Source organism: Ptiloglossa arizonensis, chromosome 5 (assembly GCF_051014685.1).
Source record: "Ptiloglossa arizonensis isolate GNS036 chromosome 5, iyPtiAriz1_principal, whole genome shotgun sequence".
NCBI lineage: Eukaryota > Metazoa > Arthropoda > Insecta > Hymenoptera > Colletidae > Ptiloglossa > Ptiloglossa arizonensis.
The window spans coordinates 6,690,960-6,715,639 of NC_135052.1; the positions used below are offsets into that span (position 1 = coordinate 6,690,960).

The window sequence follows — 24,680 nt, forward strand, 5'->3', positions numbered from 1 at the left end:
GCGCTTATATATCTGCCTCGCCTACGCGCACTCTGGCCAATAATAATTGCGGCGTCCGTAAACGATAATCGCGCATTAATTGTAAAGCATCGCCGCGTTTTGTATATTTATACCCCGGGGACGTTTATGTCGAGTCCTGTGGTCATGCACGCATCCATATATATATATGTGTATGAATGTATGTATAAATGTATGTATGAATGAATGTGTGTGTTATATGTATGTATGTATGTATGTATGTATGTATGTATGTATGTATGTATGTATGTATGTATGTATGGATGGATGGATGTATGTATGTATGTATGTATGTATGTACGTATGTACTATGTATAAATATATATGTAAAGCCAGTGAATGACGCGCGCGAGCGTGCACACGTACGTGCACCACACCGGCGCGTATGCACCGGCTACTGCATTATGCATTAGTCATGATTACAAAGTAAGTGGCGTGCTCGTGGCGCGTCTATAGTAATAACGGCGTATTTGCGGTGCTTATGATTTTCCACTTGAAACGGGCATAACCCGCTTTAATGGCGCGGCCGGCCCTCCCGGTCGCGCATAACTTACGGCAGATTTACAACGCCGTGGATCCAGGCGTCCGGCCAGACGTCGGGGCTCGCTGACGGCGCTGATCGCGTTAACGCCGTGACACTAATCTCTCCTTCTTCCTACGTGCGCGTTTCTTTTGCCCTCCGCGCCTCGTACGCGCCGGCCTTTAAAGGTCGTTTCGCGAGGTAATTATTGTCGCCGACGTACCACGGCCGAGCCCCGAACGATTAATACGAAGGAAGATGGCGGACTCGGTGCGCGAAAATCTCCTCCAAGGGATTTCGATATCGATTCGTGCTCGACGATCGGCGTCGATTCGAGACCATTGAATCGCGAATCGCGGCAGATGCGATTTTTTTTTTTGGCGTTTATTCGAAATATGGAGAATACGTACGGAAAAACGAGAGGGGTGGAAGGGAGTAGGTGAGAGGAAAGTATTTAGATACTCTGGAACGAGATTCTCCGAGAGTATTTCAATCTAGAGTATAGGGGAACAAGTAGAGCTTTGATACGAGTTTGTGTCTCTATTTGCCAGAACATTTCAGAGTTTGTACAAAGATAGAAAACGAGGGAGAAGAAAGTCTTTAAATACTCTGGACTGAGATTGCCTGAGAGTATTTCGGTCCAAGGAGAAGGTATAGGTGGAAGTTGGTTTTAATACGAGTTTGTGTCTCTATTAAGGAGGTAGAGAGCGTGTGTTCGAGGATTCGTGCGGAGAGAGAGAGAGAGAGAAAGCGAGAAGAAGTCGTTATTTATTAGATACTCTAGCCGGGAGTACCGAGAAAGTATAGGTATGAGATATAACGCACTGTTATGCCTAAAGTTAATGGGTAGGCGGATGCAACGATTTATGTAAATGATAAAAGTAGATGCAACAATTTTAAATTATACGAATTGAATAGAAGAAATAAAATGCGATAGAAATGAAAACGGGGATACGAATAAAAGTTTTCTATAAATTCGTGAATACATTTTCGATATCCATAACCGAAAGATTCGTTATCGATGTGCGAACCCTCTGCGAGAAGTGTCGTTGGAAGCCAGCGAATCGTTTTCCATTCTTACGAAAGGTGTATACATCTTTGACGATCGTCGGGCGAAATTATGCCGTGAGAAAAGTACCGAACACACCGGAACTGTATCATTCGAACCATGACCATCGGGACAGTCAGCGATGCAGAATATTAGCGATGTCTCGATGGAAAGCAGTCCATCGATCGATCGAGTCGAGGTGGCGAGTGCCGAGAATACGTTATTGTTATCCACAGATACAATGATACATTTATCAAGGATTCTTTCGATGATATTGTATCTAACGATTCTGGATGGAAACGATGTAACGTGCAATTTCGCTCTTCGTTTACGATGAAAGAGAACACGATGCAACGAACGATACCACCGTACCAACGATACACGTATTTAATAACGATTTCTTCGATGATATTATATTGAACGATTGTCGCGGTGATTCGAGAAATTCGAACGTAAGACGGAAAAGGGTATTCGCGCGTTGAGAAAATAATGGCTAGTCACGTGTGGGATTTATAATGACGGGCTGCACGCGGTCCGAGCCACCTTTATCGTTCATTAGGTGCCGTGCTAACCCCGGATGCAGCCACACGAAGAAGGTGCACGCACGCGCGCTGCACGCGTGCAAACTCTTACCTACCTACCTGGCCATCCGATGGTTTTTCAAAGCGGGCAGCCTTGCCGAGGCCGGCGCAAATGGAGGAAACGGCAGCTTCCGGTCTTGCGTGTTCACCTTTAACCGCTCTTGCGAGCGGTCCGGTCGGTTCGCTCCATCGAGAACGCATTTCGCCGGTGCTTGTTCAGCTTTTGGTCGTACTTCGAGGAAGCGTCTTAATTGCCGACGCGTGGAAATATTTGTTTCTCGTGGCGATTACACGTTTTAAATAATAATCCAAGTACGCGCTTAAATCGTACAAGGTGAATCACCTAACTCGACGCGACCTCAAGCCGCTCGTAAACTTTTCGCTCTATGAGAAAACGTTTCGTACGAAACTTCCACGGTATTGAAGATACCGCGCACAATGTAACTGTTGTTCCTGGCTATCTTGCCTTTTTATAGGGGTACGATGCTCACCTCCGGTTACTTCACGACTATGTACGTATAGGCGAACTCTCGGACGAGTAACGTACCTAATTCTTCGTTTGATTTTAATTCCAATTATTTCGTCCTCGAGATTTCATACGATATATATATATATATATATATATATATATGTATACATACACACATGGGTAAGGCTCTATTCGAGTCCCAGTGGGAGATTAATCGAGCGCGCGATAAAAGAATGGGAAGCCAAGAGGAAAGAAAAGTAACCCCCAGCGTCAATTATTTTTTTCGTTCATTAATTACGCTCGAAAGTGGATAATTCCCGTCATTGTTGTTATTTCTATGCCTGGAAGAACGCTGAACTCACGTGTCCAGGCGCGACGGAAGAGTAGATTCTAAGGAACGACGACGATGATCAGTCATCGGCTTGACAGCCTCTCTCTCTCTCGATTGTGACTTTTTGCTCTCGGCATCCCGGGTAATTCTTCGAGTGTTTGCGCGGGAATTTGCCGAAATGATTCCCGAGGCAGGAATAATTAACGTCGACCGAAAGAAGCGTCGTCGTACCATCTTCATTCCTGTCGCGCGCCGCTCTATTCTTGACCTCGAGGGTCAATTCGTTTTAGCGGCAGTCTCGCGAAATAATTTATGCCCGGCACCCATCGCTAACAGTTCCGGGTGTCCCAAGCTTTTCTTTCCCCGGTTCGAAGTGCATTTCGACCGACGACGCGATAATTAAGCAATTTGTAATCTCGCCGCGGTGTTCGTTTCCGGGACGGAGGCGTTCATTTTTACGAATTTCAAGGTCTGATTAGGTGCACCCTTGAACATCGATACAGAACTCGTCGAAAGAGCTATGCAAAATTCTATTTTACGAATTTCAAGGTCCGTTACGGTACAGCGTCGATCCTCGGCGCAGAATTTATCGAATGAAATATACAAAATCGTTTATTATTAAGTAAAATATAAAAGAACACTCTTTCGCGTGTCCCTCGATATCATCGTATAATTTGCAGCACGATCTTCCTCTTTTCTTTTGATACTAGGAATATTTCGATTCGTTACGTAAATTTTTCTTTCTCGAATGTAAGTTTTATACGTTGAACATTTCGATGCATTTTGTTCAAGTTCGACGTGGTCGTTGATTAGATGCAGCCTTGTTTTCGAGTTACGGATAAGAAAATTACGATCGTCGATAGGTATTAAATTAGAGACTGTCCACGGATGTCAATAGTTCAATACGAAACAGCGTGAGATCAATTAGCAGAGTAACAGAACACTATGCCAGGGATAGCGATCTTTAAGAGACTATTAATCGCGCAATGAGTGTTAAAAGCGGTAGAATCAATTTTTCCGTACCGTATGAACTAGAATTATCGACAACCATAATTCTCGTACTTTATCGCTGGATATTATTCCGAAGCGTGTCTAAACATAGTGAATTATCGAGTTCTCTAATTTCGTACCTGGAACAGTAACGAAACTAACTAACGTCGACTTTCGTTCCTATTCACTTTGAAAGAAATTATTACGATTTTGTCTCACAGTTCGTTAAACTGTTTTTTTTTTCTTTTCTTTTTATTTTTCGTTAATTCGTTTCTACTCGAGTTTCTCCCCGGAAGCTCTCTGTTCGCAACGCACGAAGGTGCCCGTTAGAAGTTAAAATAACGTTTGAACTTTGATTATGCGAAGTCGGGTAGCACAAAGTTCTAGTTGGTCTTAGAAACAATGCGAGGTCCGAGTGCGAAATATCGTAACGACTCGTTAATACTAGCTAACAATAGCGTGTCGTCGCACCTTGGAGCTTAACTCACTTGTCACGAAAACCTGCCGCTTGGAAGATAGAAGGACCGTTTCTGCCGTAAGCAATATTTCTAAATATTACGAAGCTGTTTGTCTTTAAAGACCGTATAATTTTTACTCGTTAAATTCCGTAAACGTTCGAACGATCCAACGCGAGTGCAATCGAAGCCGTCGATTTTTAAAACGACGTAAGCCACCGAACAATACTTTGATAAAAACATTTTCTTGATTCGTCTCCTTTACATTTTCCTTTCTTATCTTTCTTATATAATTATCTACTCTGTAAAAAATGATCGGATAGAATTTATTATGATATTTTTAATCGATTCGTTAAGAAGATGCAGTTCAACGATGTTTATCTAATTTGATCACTGTTTCAAATTCCACTTTCGAAGTCACCGTTTCTTTGGTTTTTCAATATTTTCTTTATTAAATTTTCGAAATATAAACAACTTGAATCTATAATACAAACGACGAGTATTCCATGCCGCGAAATTGTTCAGGTTGTCGCTGTTACGAGTCTACTTTGCAAAATCATTATTATCGGGAAACCTCCCAAGAACGAGATTTTTATTTCCTTAACGTTAGTAAATAGATCCAATTACAGCGAAAACAGTTACACGTGTAACTCGTGTAACGTCTAAAAGTGAATTGGCGTTGTTTCGGAAATCACGGCTTCGATTGTCTCTTCCAGCGAGAGTTCTCTACGTGGATGTTGGCAAATTGCATCGCCGCGATTAATCTTCGTCGCTCGTCATCGTCGTTCGCGTGGACGATAAATTAAATTACCACCGTTGTTGGAAAAATGATGTTCCGTGCGCGCAGCGGCAGCGAATCTTCGAAGACGAATAGCTGGCGATTTAGAAACAATTCACGTGCCGACTCTCGTAGCTACGTTGGATTCGTCAGCCATAACCGCGGACAATTTTTCGTCCATCCGCAAACGAGCGTAAAGAGCGCAAGAAACGATCTGCAAACAATTGTTTGGCGCTTCGGGAGTTCCGGAATTGAAGTTATGATATTTGTCGTACGTGACTCGGCCGCGCTACCGCGCTCGTAAAATTTGCGGTCGAAGATGTATCTTCCGGTGGAAACGTGAAGGAATGCGATGGAAACGGGTTGATATTACTTTACGAGCTTTCCTTACGACAGCTCTAAATCAAAAGTCGCCTCGAAACGCGCTAGAAAGTTTTAATTAAGAACGCCTCGCATCTCCTAACGTCGCGTCGTCGCACTTTTCTGTTCTATGCTAAAAGTACCATTTACGGTACCTTTACAGCTTCACGGCGTTGTAATTTTGTAACCAGCAAATCGCAAACCCAATTTATCGACTCGTAGAAGAATTTCGTTTTAGTTTCCCGATCTTTACGGAACTATCGTGGTCGCGGTTTTGCAATTTCGTTTGAATCTCTCTCGCGCGTAAAATCAAAAACGAAGTTCGCTCGTTACGATGCGAAGTATAAACGATCGGTTTGCGATGCGAGTGAGTTTGCACGTATTTCTCGGTTAAACGCTTCGATTTCTCGAATCAATCTCGGTAAGTTGATCTTCGACCTATGTATACAATTATGCAAACAAATTGTTTCCTTAATGCGAAATAAGAACGTTTAATTACTCGTTAGCGATTAAAATAAAATTTCTGTTGCGCGTGTTGATAAGATTTCCTCGATGTTGGATGGAATATAACTCGTGTATGCGACTTCGATTTTTTTTTTTTTTTTTTCAAACGAGTAACTGGCCACGCGAAACGATAAATCGATTTAGGAGGTTCCGTGTATTCGTGACGCTACGCACGTAATAGAAAAACTAATAGACACTCGTAAAACGTACGAGGAATTCATTTTCTTGAGTATTTAGAAGGTCGAGACTGTAAACGTCCGTGACGTCGTAGGAGATAGGTGTATCGAGAAAAATGAGAGTCAGTTTCCTCTTGGAAGATAGTATCTAATAGAATTTTCATGGGAAGCTGTAAATACTTCACGTTGAAACGATGAAGATATTGGATAATGACTGTCATAGGAATGGCTTTTACGATCGATGTTCTTGCACACTTTTTTGTTAATCGTTACAGAACTAAACCAATTTCAGAATTCCGTTCCGTGCCTCGCAAAAGCCATAAAAACAGATTAATCTGTGTTTTTCCACTTATTTCCCATATTGCCGTTAACGACAATCCACCGCAATTTAATCCAACGTAAAATTCAAACGATTTGAAATTCGAAAATTGCTCCGCGATATAGGGTGTTGAAAGTATAACCGCGAAACGATCGAATTTATTCTATCTAAACTATAATCCCGTGCTACGGTAATAACTATAAATCGTGATTAAAGGCGAGCCTGGCTCGACCGTGACTCCTCGTCGGAGTGTTAAGTAGTTCGTCTCTCTGTTACCGATTAGGTTACTTAACGAGTTCTGTCTGTCATTTATTCTTGGGTCGAATGTTTATAACTACCAAAGATAAATTGTACCAAATCGAACACCAAAAGAAACGAACGAACTCCGAAAGAACGTACGAACGCGAAATCGAACGTTCTCAAAATTTGTAGTCAACGCGTACAAAAATCGCGAAATCCGACACACGATGTGGTTAATGTACCAAACAAACAAAGAAACGTTCAAGGGAGATCGTTTTCGTAAACCATCCGTATAATTAAAATTAGCGTTTGCTTTCTAATCAATTACAAATGAATGTAATCAACGATAACAAGTGTTCCGTTAAAAAAAAAAAACAATTATTGAAATCGTTCGCAAGAAACTAGTAAACTGTACGAAACGATAAATACTTTTCCATATCCTCTCGATCTGTTTAGCATCGTGAGTTCCCTGTTAGATACAGTACCGTTTCTCGACGAAACTTTCAATGTTAGAAGAGTAAAATAGTTCTCAATTCAAGATATTTTTGAACCGAGAAACAGAGCCCGAAAGTCCTTCGAGCGTCGATTTCCAAGCGCACCTACGGTCTGGTTCCCAAGCAGTCGTCCTAGTCGCAAATAAGTTAACGAGAGGAACAAATTCGCCGCGGAAGGTCCATAAAGCTACCAGTACACGTGTGCACCGATGATGGTGAAATCATGGCAGCCAGAGGGAAGCATCGCATGCAACCATCGCGGTCGATCCTATCGTCCAACAAATTCGGCCATGTGCGCGAGTTACTACCGTCATAAAATTCCGGCCGTTTAACGATGGCAAGAATTTATTGGATATTTTTGGTAGCTAATGCGGCCAGTGACCTCTCCCCCTTCTTTCACCCTCTTTTACCTCCTCTCTCTGTCTCTCTCTTTTTTCTCGACGCCCCGTAGACTCTTCCGCTTTATCCTTCGTCCCCTATTTCGAGGCACGTCGCCTCTCGATCGAGGTGTCCCATCCCTTGGGGCCGAAAATTTCTGTACTTCTCACGCGCGGCAGATCCGAGTCCCCCGATCGAGTATGTAGATAATGATGCCAGGACGGGTTCATTTATTGGGCGTAAATCTCGTCTCCGTCTAGCGCCGCTCTCAGCCACCGTGTAATCGCGTCCTACGGTTATCCCTCTTAACGTATTTCATCGAAATTCCTGGTGTCGAAAGACACCGTTTACACGGGCCGACGTTAAGGAAGCTTTACGACGTACCCTCGGCTACCGCCTCGTTACGAAACCGGTGTTAGTCTCTCGGGCTCCCGCCGTTGCGAGGAAAACGTACGAGCCTGGCCGTGCGATCCGGCCGCGGATTTATCGGCACGATGATGCGCCAAAATACGATCTAGCAGTGACGCAAAGACGCGCTGTGGAAACGCGGCTTTTAAACCGCGAGTACGGCTCGGAGTTCGGTAATCGGGCGATACCGCGTCACCAGCGGGGTCAATATTTTAGGGATTATCCGATAGAACCCACGCAGGTTGTAAAAACTTTATGTAATTCGCGTTTGCGAAACGAACAATTCGTACGTGTTCCGTAAACAACTTTGGAATCGATTCTATACAAATCGAACCGGGGATACTCGCGAACTCTACGAAAATATCGCGAAACGTTTACCAACTGGAAAATACAAACGTGTAACGAACGGGGGAAGTTGTAGAAATTTTATGATTCAATTTACACGTAAGTAGGAAGTAGCTGTTTCGTTGAAGAAATTGAATTTTTCTATCTCGAGCCAAAACCGAGACAAGTAGATCAATCATTTTTATACCTTTCGCGATACCTTCGCGAGGAAGTTATCAATGGATTCGTGAGATCTTCCCGGTGAGAATGAGCCCAAACACGACCCCGTTCCGATTATTTTTCGTCGCGGGAAGTATTTCGAATCGGTTTTTCAAAGAATTTTGAATTACGGGATAATTGAAAGTAGTCCGAATATGGTCGTGTTTGGATTCATTTTCATCGGGAGAATCTCACCGATACGTTGATAATAACCTCACGAAGATACATCAAGAAATATAGAAATTCGATGGAAAGATTTGTTTTATTAACGCGCGAATGTTCTGTATTCTCCAGGTGAGGTGTCAGGTGAAAACGTGTCCGCGGGTTCTGGACCACGTGGCGGCGATCGTGGAGAGACGACCGATTTAGGCACACACACGGAAAACAACGACGGGGCCACCCTGGCAGCGAACACAGCGGTCGACGCCAGGGGCGGAAGCCCCCAGGGCGCCCACCTTTCCGGTGCGGCAACCCCTAGACCGCCAAGAAGTCGAAGGCGGCAGAATCAGAATGGTCTCAATACTACTCAAGTAAGTTCAACGAATTGTACAAAAAGGGACAATTTTAGGGGGTCGAGAAATTCAATAGTCGGGATAAAATCGATCAATCGTTCAGAACCGAGAAAACAAACCCCCTAATTGTGCGAAAGGTGATCGATCTGGCATCGAACGAACAGCATCGAATCACTCTTTTCCCTTGATTAGCCAGTATTTCATCAAAATGCATCAATTATTTAAAGTCAACAACCCTATTGCTTCGAAACTCCGTCTACATTGGATCTGTTCTTTCCATTAAATCTCGACGTATCTCTTTATCCTCCGACACTGTAAAAGACAGTTACGGATTCAATGGCTCGTTATTCTGCCTTTTGAATCGAAGAACCTATCACTGCTATTACCGACTAGTACGAAATATTTTCTTCTTTGATTTCTCTGTTCGTCGATCCGAATCCCAAGAGCTCTACGAGAGATGGTACTTTTCACCGAGAGCGTAGCTAAAATATTCGAGTCCTTGCGTAAGCAGAAAAAAAGGAACACACGCAGGGATACTCGCGTTATTTGCTCTCCGACAAATTTCCAAAAGACTCGTATCGAGCGCGGTCCGAAGTGTTTGATCACCTTTGGAAACACGCGTGGGAAGCTGGTGAGGAGCGTCTCACGAGAGAGTCGGCCGATCGAAGCGGGTAGTCGTGTGTATACTCGCGCTGGGAGTCTCGTTCGAACCTGTCCCAACCGGTGTTCTATGACAGCGATGTCAACGAAAGCTGCAGTGTCATGCCGCCGCTGACATCCATGTAGCCATTCGACGCTTCTGTAAACGAAAAAAGCGACGGTTCGGTGGCCGGGAAATATCGATGGTCATCGTTCAGAAAGAATTGCCGTTCAATGACACGTGGAAATTCTTGCTCGCTACTATCTTTCGTCGTGAGCTGGAATGAAGATCTCTGCGCGGAGACAACGAACGCCAGGATGATTGGAGAGAGGCTAGACGCGGAGGAATTTAGTAGGACGAGCTTCTCTTTAGCGATTCGGTGTAACCGGTACAGCTAGATACGGCTAGACACGTGTAACGTGCTGTTTCGGCAACGTGGGTTATTCGAAACATTATTTTATCGGAGGATCTGTCCAATTCTTTCGCCCCGTAATGAAACGGTGATTCGAGAAATGACCCGAGAAATTTAATCAATTTATAACCATCTTCTTTGATAGAATTGTTTTCCTTTATCGATTCGGTACAGCTAGATACACGTAGAACGCGGTGTTTGGGTAGTAGAATATCTTGTTCGAATCAAAATTTTATCAAGCAATTTAACTGTTTCGCTACTTAACGAAACGAGTACATACGGTTCAAAAAATGACCACTCGAACGCAAATAAATTCAAGCAGTTCGATCAACGAAATCAAGAGTAGTCTATCTTTCTCGCTCGGTATGTAAATAGTACGCGTTACCTCTGACGAAGCAGTTTCGTAGTTTTTGCATTCGTACAAAGTTTAAGTAAATACCTCGGATCGATGATCGCTCATCGAGTTCGGCTTATTCGTTTTCAACGCTGCACTCTTTTCGTCGCGAACAAGTCTCGAAATTTTTATACGCAACGTTACCGACGTTAGGGTTGCTACAGTATAGTACACTATTCGTCGATCGAGTGTTTCTGTTTCTCGCGCCGCGACTCGAACGAATATCGAGGACGTCTCTAGACGTGGTCAGCGTGTTAATGGTTCCCGGCGTTTCGAGACAAAAGTATTTCAGCATCGAAGATTGATGCAAGAAAATTGCAAAGAAAGCCGAAGTAACGATCCGGTCTCGGCCAGGCTGTGTTCAAAAGGACGCAGGACTCTTCGGTGTTTTCTTTCGCAAGAAACTGGCAATCCGACTAGACGAAGAGCAGAGCCATTTGAAACGTATACACGGGGATCGTGTCTACGTCGCGAGACCCGGAGCGGCCCCTTGTCAGGAAGAGGTCTCGAGGCGAGAAAGAGATTTACCGTGGCCTCTTCGAGCGGCTCCTCGGACTCCTCCGGGACCCTATTCTACGCCAATCGAGTCTCGTTCTTCTTAGTGTCACGCCGCGTTCTCGCAGCCGAAGAGGAGTCAACTCTTACGCCACGCGTTGCCTTCATTACCATATCTCAGATGCAATCTGTTCCCGGGAATTAATGCACGGGGATATTTCCTGCTAGGTCTCGGATACTTCCCAAGTGAAACCGAAGTGGCTCGCAATGACGTTTTCAATGACCAAGGACGCGCGAGCCATCGGGGTGCCTCTTGATTCATGTTGGTCTCCATCTGATAGGAAACACAGTCAATTGTCGTTATCTCGAGATTCCTTTTTACGGTACCGCAAAATTTGCAATTGTTTCGAACGCGAAGTTCGAAAGCCTGAACGATCAGTCTAGAAATTACTTTTTGGTGCGAACTTTGATTTTAATGAGTTCTCGTGAAAGAGTTCGTTTACTTCTTACATTATAAGTTGCTTCGGTCGCCGAGAAAGATACGTACCTCAAATTTAAGTCACTCGGTTCGAATAATTTCAGTGTCGTTTGTACAGCAGCCCTGATTGCACCGATAGGATGTATTTTCTACTAGCTGTATTTCGGTACAATAGCAATTTTATACATGGCAAAGTGTTTTGTTCTTTATGTGGAAACACATAAAGTATATATATATATACACTTTTATTAAATTTAAAGTACCATAAAGTATTTGTATAAAAGTTGACTCGATTGTACCAATAAATTGTGATTTAATGGAAAAATATTTTATACCTTCTAGGTAAAACATCGTTAATCGAGTCGAGCAATTAGTAGAACGTTTTTAATTCCATTTGTCGAGTCACCCTCGTTAAACGAAAAAAGATGTTTGTAAAAAGTTAAAGACGTAGTAAACAATTTTTTTAGCAAATAGACGAAGGAAATATTTCACGTTTTTATTTCAGGTCAAAACCGAACGTCTCACGCCAGACAATAATTCGACGTCGTCGAGGAGCGTGACGCCATCGTCGTCTAGCCATCCAGGAACGCCACCAAATGCTACCCCCTTGGGTGGACCCGAGGGCCCACCGCCACCCTACCACCTCAAGCACATGGAGCAGATGATGGAACAAAATTGCAGCGATTTCATGAGGAAGCTTGCTGCCAAGTACAATAACGCCAACCCTAATGAGTAAGTTCCTTCCCCTTTCTCTGAAAACGAGATTCTTGGGACTTCCGCGACCCGAGTTACGATTAACGCTACCCGAAACTTCTCGCTGCCAACTCTGTCCTTTTGGAAGAGTACTCCGCGAACGCAACGTTCTTGTAACGTTATTGCATCACGGGATCTATTTACGTCCTGATTGCAAATCCACTAGTTTATCTTCTTAATTTCTAAACGAATTTTCCATTTGTACGCTTGCTTACCAAACGTTCAAGTTATCGAATAATTTCGACCGAAATCAACGAGCCCGGAGTGTCGCGGATTTCTAGAAATCTTCGAAGAATTCACGATGCTTCGTTTCGAAGGGTAATTAGAGAACGTTCTCTGTTCGAGTGCATCTCTCGCGTGTCTAGCATCGTCTAGGATTATTTAAAGCGAAGCGCTCAAGACCTTGGAAGTCATGACGCTTGCCTTGACATTCTTCGTGGCAATCTCCGTGTTCCGTGTGCACACGTGGGAAACCCGTAGAAACCGGCGTAAGAGGCGGTTCACGAAGGTGGTCAGTTGAACGGGGACACAAAACATCGTAGGGATAATATTGATCGTCTTGTTCCGCGTATTTGAATGATCGGTCCTCGTGGTGGACAGAGTGGTTGTATCGCGCGCAATATTGTCGCGCCGAACCGGTCACCGATTCGCGGATACGCCGACTTTCAATTACGCGCACCTTCCGGCACTCGACTCGGAAGGAGCCTAGCAGAAGGTGCACGGTCGATCAGTCAAGTATCGGGCAACAGGATCCGCACGACGAGGACGCTTCGAAGCCCCTCGCGATGCTTGCGATCTGTGGCATTTCGAGGAGAAAGTACCTACGTACTCGTTCGTCGTTCCAATTCGCTGAATAAATATATATCCCGCGTCCTTCCACGTGTAACCGGGATGCGCTTACCGCGGTACGAGTCTGCTAACGCTGGGAAAAGCGTGGAGCCCACGATTCGTCACGATTACCGCTCGTTGACGATTTTGATTGCGTTCGCGAACCCGGCTGTCGGTGCCTCGTACGAGCAACCACGAGTTATAGAAATCTTATCCGGTTCGAGAGTTCGAAGTGTCGCCCGATGAGTTCGCTCGTGGAAATCTTTGACAGAAATTACGCTTCACGAAAGGTGGTAACATTGGAAAGACGCGATCAAGTTTGCGCAAACTTGGGTCACGGAAGCCTCAGGGGTCCCGTTTCAGTTACACATTTACGATTAACCCTTCCGTAATGGTAGATATTTTTTATACAATGTCCAAGATGATATTATACGTAAAACAAGTGGGAGTACGATGAAAATGTATAGAAACGTAGAGTAACGTAGAGAGAAACTACAGTGTCGTGGAATTTCATCTTTAGTTCTACCGTTGCGCGTATCGTTATACTTGGAATTTTAGTTGAAAAAATTTGATTTATAATACTGTCTAGGTTCAAAACTTTCTCTAGAGTTTCATCTCTCGAATAACTCCGGCTGTATGGATCTCTATCGATTGTTTTGTACAAATTTGTACAGTATATCGAGAAATGTAGCTTGTACGCGATGCTACCGAGACACGACATTGTTCTTTGGAACTGAATCGAGTTGGCGGACATTTTTACGGTACACTGATCCCTGAAAATTAGCGTTAGCGAGAAACTATCGATATAATTGGCAATTAGAGGTAAACGAAGTATCGCAAATGGTTGTCGACGAATATAAGCAGAAGACGTTGTTCGAAATTGCAGTTACTTCAGTTCACCTAGGAACGGCTACCCTCCCGGTTTAGATCCAAGGTTTCCGGCGTTTAAAACGGCCGCGACGCCCTTCGTTGGTTTGATGGCGCCTCTGGGTGCACCTCAACCATCGACTGTACCAACCACCTCACCTCTTTCTAGCAAAGACCCGAAGGAACAGAAGCAAGACAGCCTCTTCGGCAACCCAGTATTTCCGCCGATGCTCGATATGTCGTCGACGCAGGCGCTCTTGCACATGGTCAGGACCGCGAACGCCGCGCAGAATGCAGCGGAGTTGGAAACGTACCTTAAAGGTAATTGCTCGCGACTTTCTTGCCGCAGAACCGCTTGTAGACAATACCGGTGTTTGGAAGAACGATGTAACGTTATTTTAATCGTAAACAGAATCGTTGGACTCGCGTTCGGTGTTCGTGTAGCAGATCCTTCTTTGGATGCAATTGTTCGATCGTTTTCTATTTCAGGTATCAAAGTTTCTCCGTACCGTGAAAAAATCACATCAAACTGTATCGAATTAAATTATTTTTCTCTGCGCTCGAAAAGTGTAAATATAAAATATTTTTAATCGAAAGGTATACATTATCCTTCGTACGTAAAAATGAAAACGAGGTACGGTAATCGGTGTTCGCACAGTAATCGATACACTCGTTCTACGTTACGATAGTCGAGTCGAGATATCGAATTTTATTCGCGATTTTATATATATATATACATATGAAATATTAAACTCGTTCAATTACGAAAACGTGTCTCGCTATCAGGTGCGAACAAAAGAGACGCCGGAGTGACGAGTCCATTGGATCTGTCGAGTCCTGGAGGATTCGCTCCGCGTAAGAGGCAACGACCGGAAACCAGGAGACCGGGAAGTGTCTCCCCGAAGCCGAAACCAACCCCCAGGCCCACGACACCGCCCCCGGTCAGATGTCCGTCACTTTGCGGACACATGCCCTGCGGGGATGGACAAGCTGTTAATCGATGGACCATAGAGGACGTCGTTAATTACGTGTCGTCGATCGACAGTTGCGCGGAGTACGCACAGGTGAGTCGCAGCACCGTTTACTTCTCGAGTAGGTACTTACTCGTGGCCCCGAGGTTTCGAAATGGTCACGAGACGCTAGAAAAACGAGGTTACAATTTTTCTCCTCAACGTCTCCGAGAAGCTCGATCTTTTCGCTGGAGTCTGTCGTATATGTGTTGGGTGACGATCGTTGTCGACGTCTTCGCGCACCCTCCATTCTTTGCATACGTTCTCACGAGAGACGCGAGTATGCACGATAGGGATCATTTTTTATTTTACGTTCGCGTAAACGGAGCACGATCTACAAACCGATGTCGCATTACGAGAGATACGTTCTTTGGAATATTCAGAGTTGGTCTATTTAACAGATACGGTCCGTAGCTAGTAAACTCGACCCTTTGATTACAACGCGTCATATATGCACGACAGTGGTGATTTTCTATTTTACGTGCGTGTAAACGAACAAAGTGTGACCTATACGCCGGTGTGGTATCACGCGGAACATATTCTTTGGAATATTTATAATTTACGTAAACTCTGGTACGGTTACTTTACGGATAGTGAAAAGTACACGTTTCGTTGAATAGAATTGCTACAGATGCAGAGGCGTGGTCTACGACGGACTGTTTTCCAACCGGTGGTAACGAACGTGTTAATATCGCTCGAAGCTTCGCGGTGTTATCGTCCGATCTCGCGTAATCGATCTCAGCCTCTCGCGAAGGTATTCAAAGCGTCCGAACAAATCTGGAAGCGTGTCACGTCGTTCGGGAAGTCCGACCGAGAAGCAGTTTCAATTATAAAACGACCAGGTGTAGTTCAGACAAGGTTACCCTTTTAATTGCTACCCCGTCGTTCGCGATACCTCCCCGGAAAGCTTTCTCTCGGCGGATAGTTTTTTAAACGAGTTTTCCATCGAACTCGACCGCGAACGCCTCAGAGTCCAGAACGTGTTAGCAATTTCTCTCGAAGCGAACAAAGGAGCATCGAACTTGCGAAGAAAGGCACGCGCTCGTTGCTGGTATACGGGTTGCATCATCGTCTCGAAAATTAACGAGTGGCCACGGCGACTCGCGGGAATAGGTTTCAGCGTGCCAGTTTTAATTGCTTTTGAAAGTCGTTCGCGTAATGAGGCGTATCGAGATCCGTCGCGCAATATCTTTAGAACTGTTCAGCCTCCTCTCGACATCCACGCCGCGATGAGGCAACGAGGAGGCCTAGGAAGCTTTGAATGACCTGACATCAGTCAATCCAGACAGTCTGGCATCAGCGAAGGAGACGGTGTGCCCGTTAGGAGAGTTCTATAATGACCCCTCGAAGCTAGAATCGACCCTGCACCCCTCTCTGTTCCTCGTGTCCACACTTTCTCCCCCTTTTTCTCGTTCGCTCTCGCCAACTCTCTCGCTTCTATCCCCGGGCGAAATTCCGCGGAGAACTCCGAGTTATTCGTAATCGCGGGGCTTGGTGATTTTTCTTCTCCTTTTATTTTCACAAGGATTCGTCCGAAAGGAAAAGTTGTCTCTTCCGGCGTGGCGGTCGGACATTCCTATCCGTGCGCGTCGACTATCCGTAGACACTGAAACGAAAGAAAGCGGCGACTTTGAGCGTGAAGTTTTTCTCACAGTTATCGAACAGGGGATGAAAGTAAAAAAGAAAACGGCAACTCGTGGAGTCGCGACCAGAGTTACCGAAAAGTGAGACTAGTTTTGGAAAATTTTCTTCAAGAGTATCGAGTTTCGTTGAAATCTTACGATCTATCGCTTAACAGTGTATTTATAAAAGAAAAGTAACAAAGTTACGCCCAGGGTTAACGAAAGCTGAGGCTAGTTTTGGAAAATTTTCTTCAAGAGTATCGAGTTTCGTTGAAATCTGACGATGTATCGTTTAAAAGCATATTTATCAAATTGTAAAGATACCAAATTTTGATTCGTACAAAAGTTGCGGTCAGTCGCGGGAAGTCAACCTGTCTAGATCAAGCGACGAGGTATGCGATCATTATACCGTCCGCCATCTTAAAACGATGTATTTTGTAATCTGCATCGGTGTCGATACCAGTTCCAAGCAATACGTAAACGTTCGATAAAATGACATGCACGTTTGAAAAAAAATCCGAGTTCATCGTTCCAAAGTAACTGTTTAAGGATTGGTCTCCAATTAAATTGTTTAACATAAGTATTTTTAATAAATAGCGCCCGTGTTCGCATAAACGGTCCGTACGTTAAAGTATCCTGCTCAATCATCGTCAGTGACACGACGAATTGTTTTATAATTGGAACTTAAACGCGAAGCTGTAATTATAGATCTGATAGCGGCAGAAGCGAATTGATTAATTTCAGACAATTAAGCGTTACCGTCTCGTTAGCAGGCGGTATCCTTTCTTACGGAGTTCGCGTAGCAACGAATAAGTTTCTTTGACTTCTCTACGGTTGCTTTTTCTGAGTGAAGTTATTAGCCTGTCACATTGGTCACTCACACTTGACAGACAGCAACGATTCGGAATTCCTCGCGGTTCGGTCATTGTTCGTTTTTGCCGCAACACGAAAGACAATTTTTCTTCTTGCATTCTTATTCCTACCTAGGACAGTCGATCTAAACGGTTTTATTATCTCTAAGTACTTCGCCGGTAAGTAGAAAGTATTTTCGCGAATGTTTATCAAGGCCATCGAAGATTTCTTTTTTCCGTATACGAAAGGAAAAATAATTCTTCGAATATTCTTGCGTCCAGGGTATTTTATTCGATTAAAGAATACGAAAACGGTAACAGCTACCTCTGAAGAAACAAATCGATAGTCGTGAGTTGTTCTCGTACCAATTATACACGATGCTTCTTCTTCGGAGAGGTCGTGAATATTTATCGAACGAAAAAGTAGTTTTCTTCCCATTGAACATTCGATCATAGTAACTGCTAGTCGTCCTAGGGCCAGATTCACGGTTCATTCGATTCCGAGATATTTCCTTGACAAGATTTTGTACCTACCGGAGTGTAAATAAAAATGTAGTTTCACTTTCTAACGAAAAGTAACACACGTTGTCGCTCTTAAATCGAGTACTGTTTTCATCTACTTTGATACTAGAAAATACCCAGACACATCGAACCAAGTCCCCCGATAAGTCACGATAAGTCAGAAAAGATTAAGGAACATTGTCCCCAGAAGTGTTCTCAAGATCAAAGTCGTCACCAATTGCTACCTAACGAGACGTCCGGTCGCAGTTCTATTTTCATTAAAAACAAGAGCATTCCCAGCATTCCTTCTACCCATCGCGCAACTCCGAGAACTCTGACGCATCGTTCGAAGAATCCTCGTTGTCTGTTGATCCGCTCGCCTGGCGCCGTTCCCGATAACACGCACGATTCCACTAAGAACAAGAAACCTCTTGGAACACCTCTCTGACGTTTCGAAAACATTGGCCGGGTCTTTGGGGCCCGTTTCGAAGCGTAACGTGGTTCCTCGAGAACTGTCAGGCCCGATTATGTGCCCCGGCTGTCGTTAGGCCTCGTTCGCAGCCACGGTCCTCGAAACGTCAGGCTGTCAGGTCGGTAAATTTTTGCGGGGGCATCCACCTAGTCATGCATATACATGAACACTCGAACTGGGAACGAAAAAGGGGACCGAGGGAGAGTCCTCGAGTATCTCGATCGGCCGTCGGATTCGAGGATGACGACGGTGCCGAATACGAATACGCTCGCCGCCGGGATCAAGTCATTACGGTCTTCTTTACGTTTGGAATTTACGAACGAGTGAACAGTATGCTCCCCTCGATTTTTTCTTCGCTAAATATGGCGTCCGTTCGTGCCCTGCGGACGCGTAAGTCGATCGATGCCGCGCGTACGAGACGTATTTGCGTTCGAAAACGCTTCGGCGAAATCGAAGCGATTAAGAGAGAGTTACACTCGATCGGATCCATGATTGTGTCGAAACAGTTGTATTTTCAGTTTGGGGACAATTTTTATTCGATTGTGCGACACGTATCGTCCAACGGGAAGTAGATTATGAAATTGTTCGATTCGTTCTAAGAATTTTGAGATTCATCGAATACAGAATAATGAAAATATTTTTTCTTCCATTAGAATTAAGTCGATTGAAATCTCCAGTCGCGTTACACTTGAATTTTTCCATTATTTTTGTTAAGAAATTTTGATTTTTACTATCCGTCGACGACGAGGTCCAGATAGAATACCACTGGTGCGGTACAAAAAGTTTCTTTCCTATTGTTTCTTGAAAATGTTTAATTACCCACCAACGATTGAAAATGCGCGCAATGCGTTCGTATTGGATGATTTTACTCTGAACGAACAATGAGAAGAAGCGACGATTTTGCAGTGGTTAAATTGAAGGTGAGATATACGACTCGAAAGCACCTATCGTGTTTGTCGGTCTTGAAATAATACTTCATAGTTGGCATTATCCTGGGGTTGGCAGGTGTGGTATGCGATTTGTGATCACAGAGTATCGCATGAATCGATGTTTGGAAATATGCTGCTCAAAACAGTTGGAAGAACGCCTACTCGAATGGCTTTGTCGCTCGGTAAGGTGTCCCGTACTTAAGCTCCGATATGCTATACAAGGTGAGTCACGCAATTCGCACGGGTCATATCTCTTATAGGAGGTTGAATGACATAACAATGTCTGTCTTTCTATGACCTCGTATTTTTTTCACGTGCAACGATGCACCGGGAAAATGTAATTGCATTTCCCTAACGACACCGTGTACGTTCTTTTCCAGGTGCATCGTTACGATCGAAACGTGAATATTTTGCGCGATATTTCAAAGTTTTCTATCGCTTGCATTCTTCGTCGAAGAAAATTCTCGAACGTAACGTGATTCTCCTTTAACGCATCCGAGTGTCCAATAAAGTAAAAGTAATAAGAACGATACGAATTATACAAAGTAATCTCGTGTTCGGTTTCGTTTTAAATTGCTCGTATTCCAGTGTACTTGGTTTATAATCTTCTCTTACAATCCTACTAGTTTATATTATAATTTATTTCCTAATTCGACATCGTTGTGTTTGTCCCCATCGGTATCTCTCTAACGTTTGAAATTTTACATTCGTGGATTATTCCAGCTTACGATTCTTGCGAAGACGATTAAAAACGGTAGCAATCGAAATACGAACCGAAACTAACTCGTTTATAACCGACGATTAATCGTAGTCTGTTCGTTGAATCTACAGGTGCAGCCAAACTATCGAAACTCGTCTCGAGTACGATGGAAACGAGAAAATTACCCTATAGTTATGTCCGAGAGCCTGCCGACATTGTAGCGAAACGACGTACAAATTAAAACTAAACATCATTAACGAGCAATTAAAGTGCGCTCGTCCAAACGCGTGTCTTTATCGAAGAGCATGAATCCCGACTGCCAAACGCGCCGCGATAATTAAGTACGCAGTATTCGCGGCAATTATTTACATTTCTTGGCGATAGTTTCTCGCCGTACGTTCGAACGAAAGTGAGCGTACGTTCCGCAGCACTATTCCAGATCTAGATAAGGATCGATGCTATAATTCCACGGGATCTACCGAAGGATCGCTCTCACCGTTGATCAGCCCAGCGGTATCCTTTATAAGATAATCTCGAGACGTCGCGACGCGATACGCTATTTACGAACTAGAAAACCTTGTAAATTGTACGTTCGTGCTTCTGCTATCTACGATTCGTCACGATGGCTGGGTACGCCTTCGTCGTCGATCACCAATGAACTCTGCGTCTGGCTTGGAAAACACTCAACGAAAGGATACCGTTTTCTTTTTTTTTTTTCTTAACACGTTCGCGCTCAGAAAACGGACTCCCTGTTATTCAACATTTCGTAAACTACCGAGCTTGCACCGGCGCGGTCCAAAATCGCTGGTTATATTCTTCGGTTCTTGACCTAACTTTCACCCTAATGGCGCGTAACAAGTCCCCTTCTTGAGTTACATTCTCGAGTCTACGCGTCCGGCGTTGTAACGGTTTTTTATACTTTTCTCGAAAGAATTTTCGACCCGCTAAAATTTTCCAAGTGTACTTCAACTCGACCAAGGTTGAGTTAGAAACGGGAGCTCGTTTTTTTACCGTTACTTGTATTTATTCTTTTATATTTCTTTTTTACTCAGCGGATTAATCTTTCTTTCTTATGTTAAGTTTTATCGCAATAATTACTGTTATTATTCGCGAACCCAATATTTTTGATCGATTTTGTTGTCTTCGTGGATAGTTATCGGGCTGTGAAATCTCGGATGAATATTTTTATTTACGTCCAACTGTAAATTTAAGGAGCGAAGCAATCTCTGAAAATATAAACGAGCTTCGACCTCGATCATCTCCTTGTTTCTTTCTTCCAATATTTTCCAAATTAATACGAATTGTATTTAATCTTCGGATGATCTAAGATTCTCGAAGCTATCGTTCAAAGAACAATGATCGTCGATCTTGTCACGGTTATTTCGCCTCTTAAATTTGAAACTGGTCAGCAATCTTGGATCTAATTTCAACTGATTCTCCGGAGTAAATTGTGCAACGCCTGTTGTAAAATACTCAACGCTCGTCGAGTGAAAAATAAACGTACAACGCGATATGATTCACAACGAACGAATAAACATTTAACGAACGTCGCGAGTAAATCGGTGTACGCGTTGATTGTATTCGTTCCCTTTTATTCGAATGAAATTTCGCCCATCTGGGATCCAGACGCTCGGATAACAACGTGTTCCTGCGGAATTATTAACGCCAAATAAGAGAAGATTAGCGACCGCCTTCATTTGTCTTCAGAATTTACTCGAATGGTTCGCGATTCGTTCCGAGCGGGAAGAATATCGTGGTTCTCGTTTCGCTTTGATACGCTTATTTAGCAACCGAATCGCGGACGAACCCTTGATAAGTACTCGGCGCGCGTAATATACGCTAACAAGAAGCGTCGCCGTGCGGTGTAAGAAACTCATAAGAAACCGTGCATGTTTCGGAATCGAGGGGGGACGGGTTTAAAACGGCCACATCGAGGCATCCTCGCGAGGTGTCCTCGTGTGCGCTCTCACACGCAGACACGAGACACTTGGTCCCGGATCGTTAGAAAGTCATGAATGTGAATCGAATCGGTTCGTACGTCTTTCGCGATGTGGCACACAAGAAGATATCGTGTCTTCACGTCCCACGCATGATCTTCGTGCAAACTCCTCCATCGTTTTCGCTCGCGTTTTATCGGCCTCGCGCTTGTCGTCCATTCCGGGCCTCTAGTGGGGCTTTGTTCTGGTCCCACGGATAAAGTGTCAAGATACTCTCTAACCGGGAGAGACACGATTCTTGACGCCTTTGTTTATCATCGGATTTTCCCAATTTTTCGTCCCATCCTTTGGTAGGAAAATTCCAGGACATCTTAATTTATTATAGCAGGTTTAATATTTCATTTTCCGGAATCGAGTCTTCGAAAGGACGAACCGATGCACTACTTTGCTTTTTGTGAATTTTCTAGTATGTTAAATTTTGAGAAACAATTTAAGAATATTTGTAACGACAATTTTCTCCGATACTTGCTTCGCAAAGTCGATCTCGATTGTCCATATTTGCTATTTAAGTATTCAAAGTTTACTTTTATCTACGAAACAGTTGCGTAGTTAATTGTTTTCAACTAACATCTCTCTCTCGCTAACGTTTCAACGTGTCACGAACGTGTACGTTGTATATTATTTAGAAAAGAAATAGGTACAATGTTCTCCAGGTTCACCGATGGCGAGCACGCGTTTCGTTCCTCCGTTTTGGTAATTTCGTTCGTGGACGTTTTTCGTTCGGCCGTTCGAAGCGCAAAAATTAGCCATAAATTTGGTCGAAAGCTTCCCTCGATGGAGATCAGCCACGCTTACGCGTATCTATTTAAAGCAACGGGGCGAGAGCGACGAACCAAGGTAGAAAGCAGCATCCTCCGCATCGCCCAACATGCAAATCGTTCATCACCGATTCCGCTTCGTCGTCGCTCCAAAAATGTCGAACCGTCAGACACATCCACGCGGCGTCCGTGGCGTGCAATTACCGACGAATCGTGTTACGTCGGCGAGCCGATCCTCGTAAATCGTTGATCGATATAACGAGGAAGCCGCCACGGAGGGATTTCTGCATTAAGGCCGCGAGGGATCTGGAACGATTTTGACGCGAGCGGGATCGACGGATCATTCGACATGCTTGTCCGTGATCGACGCGATCCCCGATGAATATTATCGCCTATTAATGATTAATTGATCGGCGTCGAGCCGGCGTTTACGTGTGCGAAGGCGCTCGCTCGCGCGTTAGCTCTCCGCTTCCAGAACGAGAGGTCGACCCGGGTCGTATCGCGCTCCGCGCCGAATCGTTAGAAAGTCTGCTCTGAATCCTTCCCGTTCGACGTCTCTCCCTCGTTTTTCCACCAGGCGGGTTCATTTTTCATTCGGCTGCCACCTCTGCTTTTTCGTGTTTCTTCGTTTCCACGCGTCGATCGGTACTCCATTCTGCCCCTTTACCTGTCGAGCGAAACGGGGATCGAGTGTGACGAGCGTGACCGAATTCAATTAAATTGATTACGATCCGTGTGCGCGTGAAACGTGTGCTGGTAAACGCGCGAAAAATACGCAAAAAGTACACCGTCGGTAAATGCATCATCGGAGCTTCGATTCTGTTGCGATATTTGTGTATTTAAATCAGACGGGAAGAAGAATCGATACCGCTGACTCGCTCGATGGTGTACACGTACGATATTTCTATGGCTTAATTCCGATAGAATTCGAACGAAAATGTGCCGGTTCAATAGCAACGAGATGTTACTTTTCCGTTATTTTCGATACTCTGCTCCTCCACGAAGTGATTTTCTAGACTATGATCATTTTGGAAACTGGTTCAGGGTATCGACGAAAATAACAATCAACAATAATTTACAAACTTTATACGAAGAGACTTGCTACGATCGAAAGAAGAAATTCTTCGAAAGCGTTCACGCAAAGTCGAAATCAACGTAGAGATTTATAAATTCGTTCGAATAAATTGCATTTGTTCTCGTTACGATATTTCCCGTGCGATACAAATTTTATTGTACAATTTTTTCGCATCCGTTTGCGCAAAAAAATACCGATAAATCGTTCCATCGCTGCGGGATAACCTTAAACTTCTTCGCTCGGGAATGAAATAATAATTTCTATTCCTTCTTTAATTTTCCAACATCCTCTGTTGCACCACCGAGCGCAAATTTCCATAATCGTGACGCTTCGGAGTGGCAGAAAATTCCGATCTATTGTATCGCGCGCGACGTCATTAGCGCCGATGCCTAAATGCCGATAAGCTCGGAGGTAACAAGCCACTCTTTCGCCATCCGTCATCCGAATCCCCGGGCCGGTGACGCGGCGCGAATCGTGCCAATAAATCCTCAAAACGAAATGCAGAAAATCCGCGTGCAGACTCGCGACAAGTCGAACAAAGAGCTCCGGTCGCTTCCTCGTCGACGCGCGGGCTAAAGCCAGGCTGATTTATACGTTACCAGACGCGTGTCCGTGTACACGTATAAAGGTAACGTAGTACAAGATCTTCAATTACACAAGACTTTTCCAGCGTAACGACCGCGAAGGCGAACCCTTTTCATCGCACAGAAAGCGCTAACAACGAGCGCCCGAGCGAGATCCTTCGCAATCGAGACGAACCATCCCGCTCGATGG

General features: G+C 44.2%; 1 protein-coding gene across 5 annotated transcripts in view; it reads left to right on the forward strand.

The window, feature by feature from the left end:
* The window catches only part of LOC143147569 (uncharacterized), a 274,942-nt gene that overhangs the window by 153,519 nt on the left and 96,743 nt on the right, over positions 1 to 24,680 (forward strand). For 3 of the 5 annotated variants that reach the window (XM_076312919.1, XM_076312920.1, XM_076312921.1), the window contains 4 exons: positions 8,907 to 9,142; positions 12,049 to 12,275; positions 14,011 to 14,312; positions 14,778 to 15,055. In XM_076312919.1, coding sequence (XP_076169034.1) covers positions 8,907 to 9,142; positions 12,049 to 12,275; positions 14,011 to 14,312; positions 14,778 to 15,055 — 1,043 coding nt within the window. The remainder of the gene's footprint in view (positions 1 to 8,906; positions 9,143 to 12,048; positions 12,276 to 14,010; positions 14,313 to 14,777; positions 15,056 to 24,680) is intronic. The other 2 variants (XM_076312922.1, XM_076312923.1) reach the window with 2 other exon arrangements.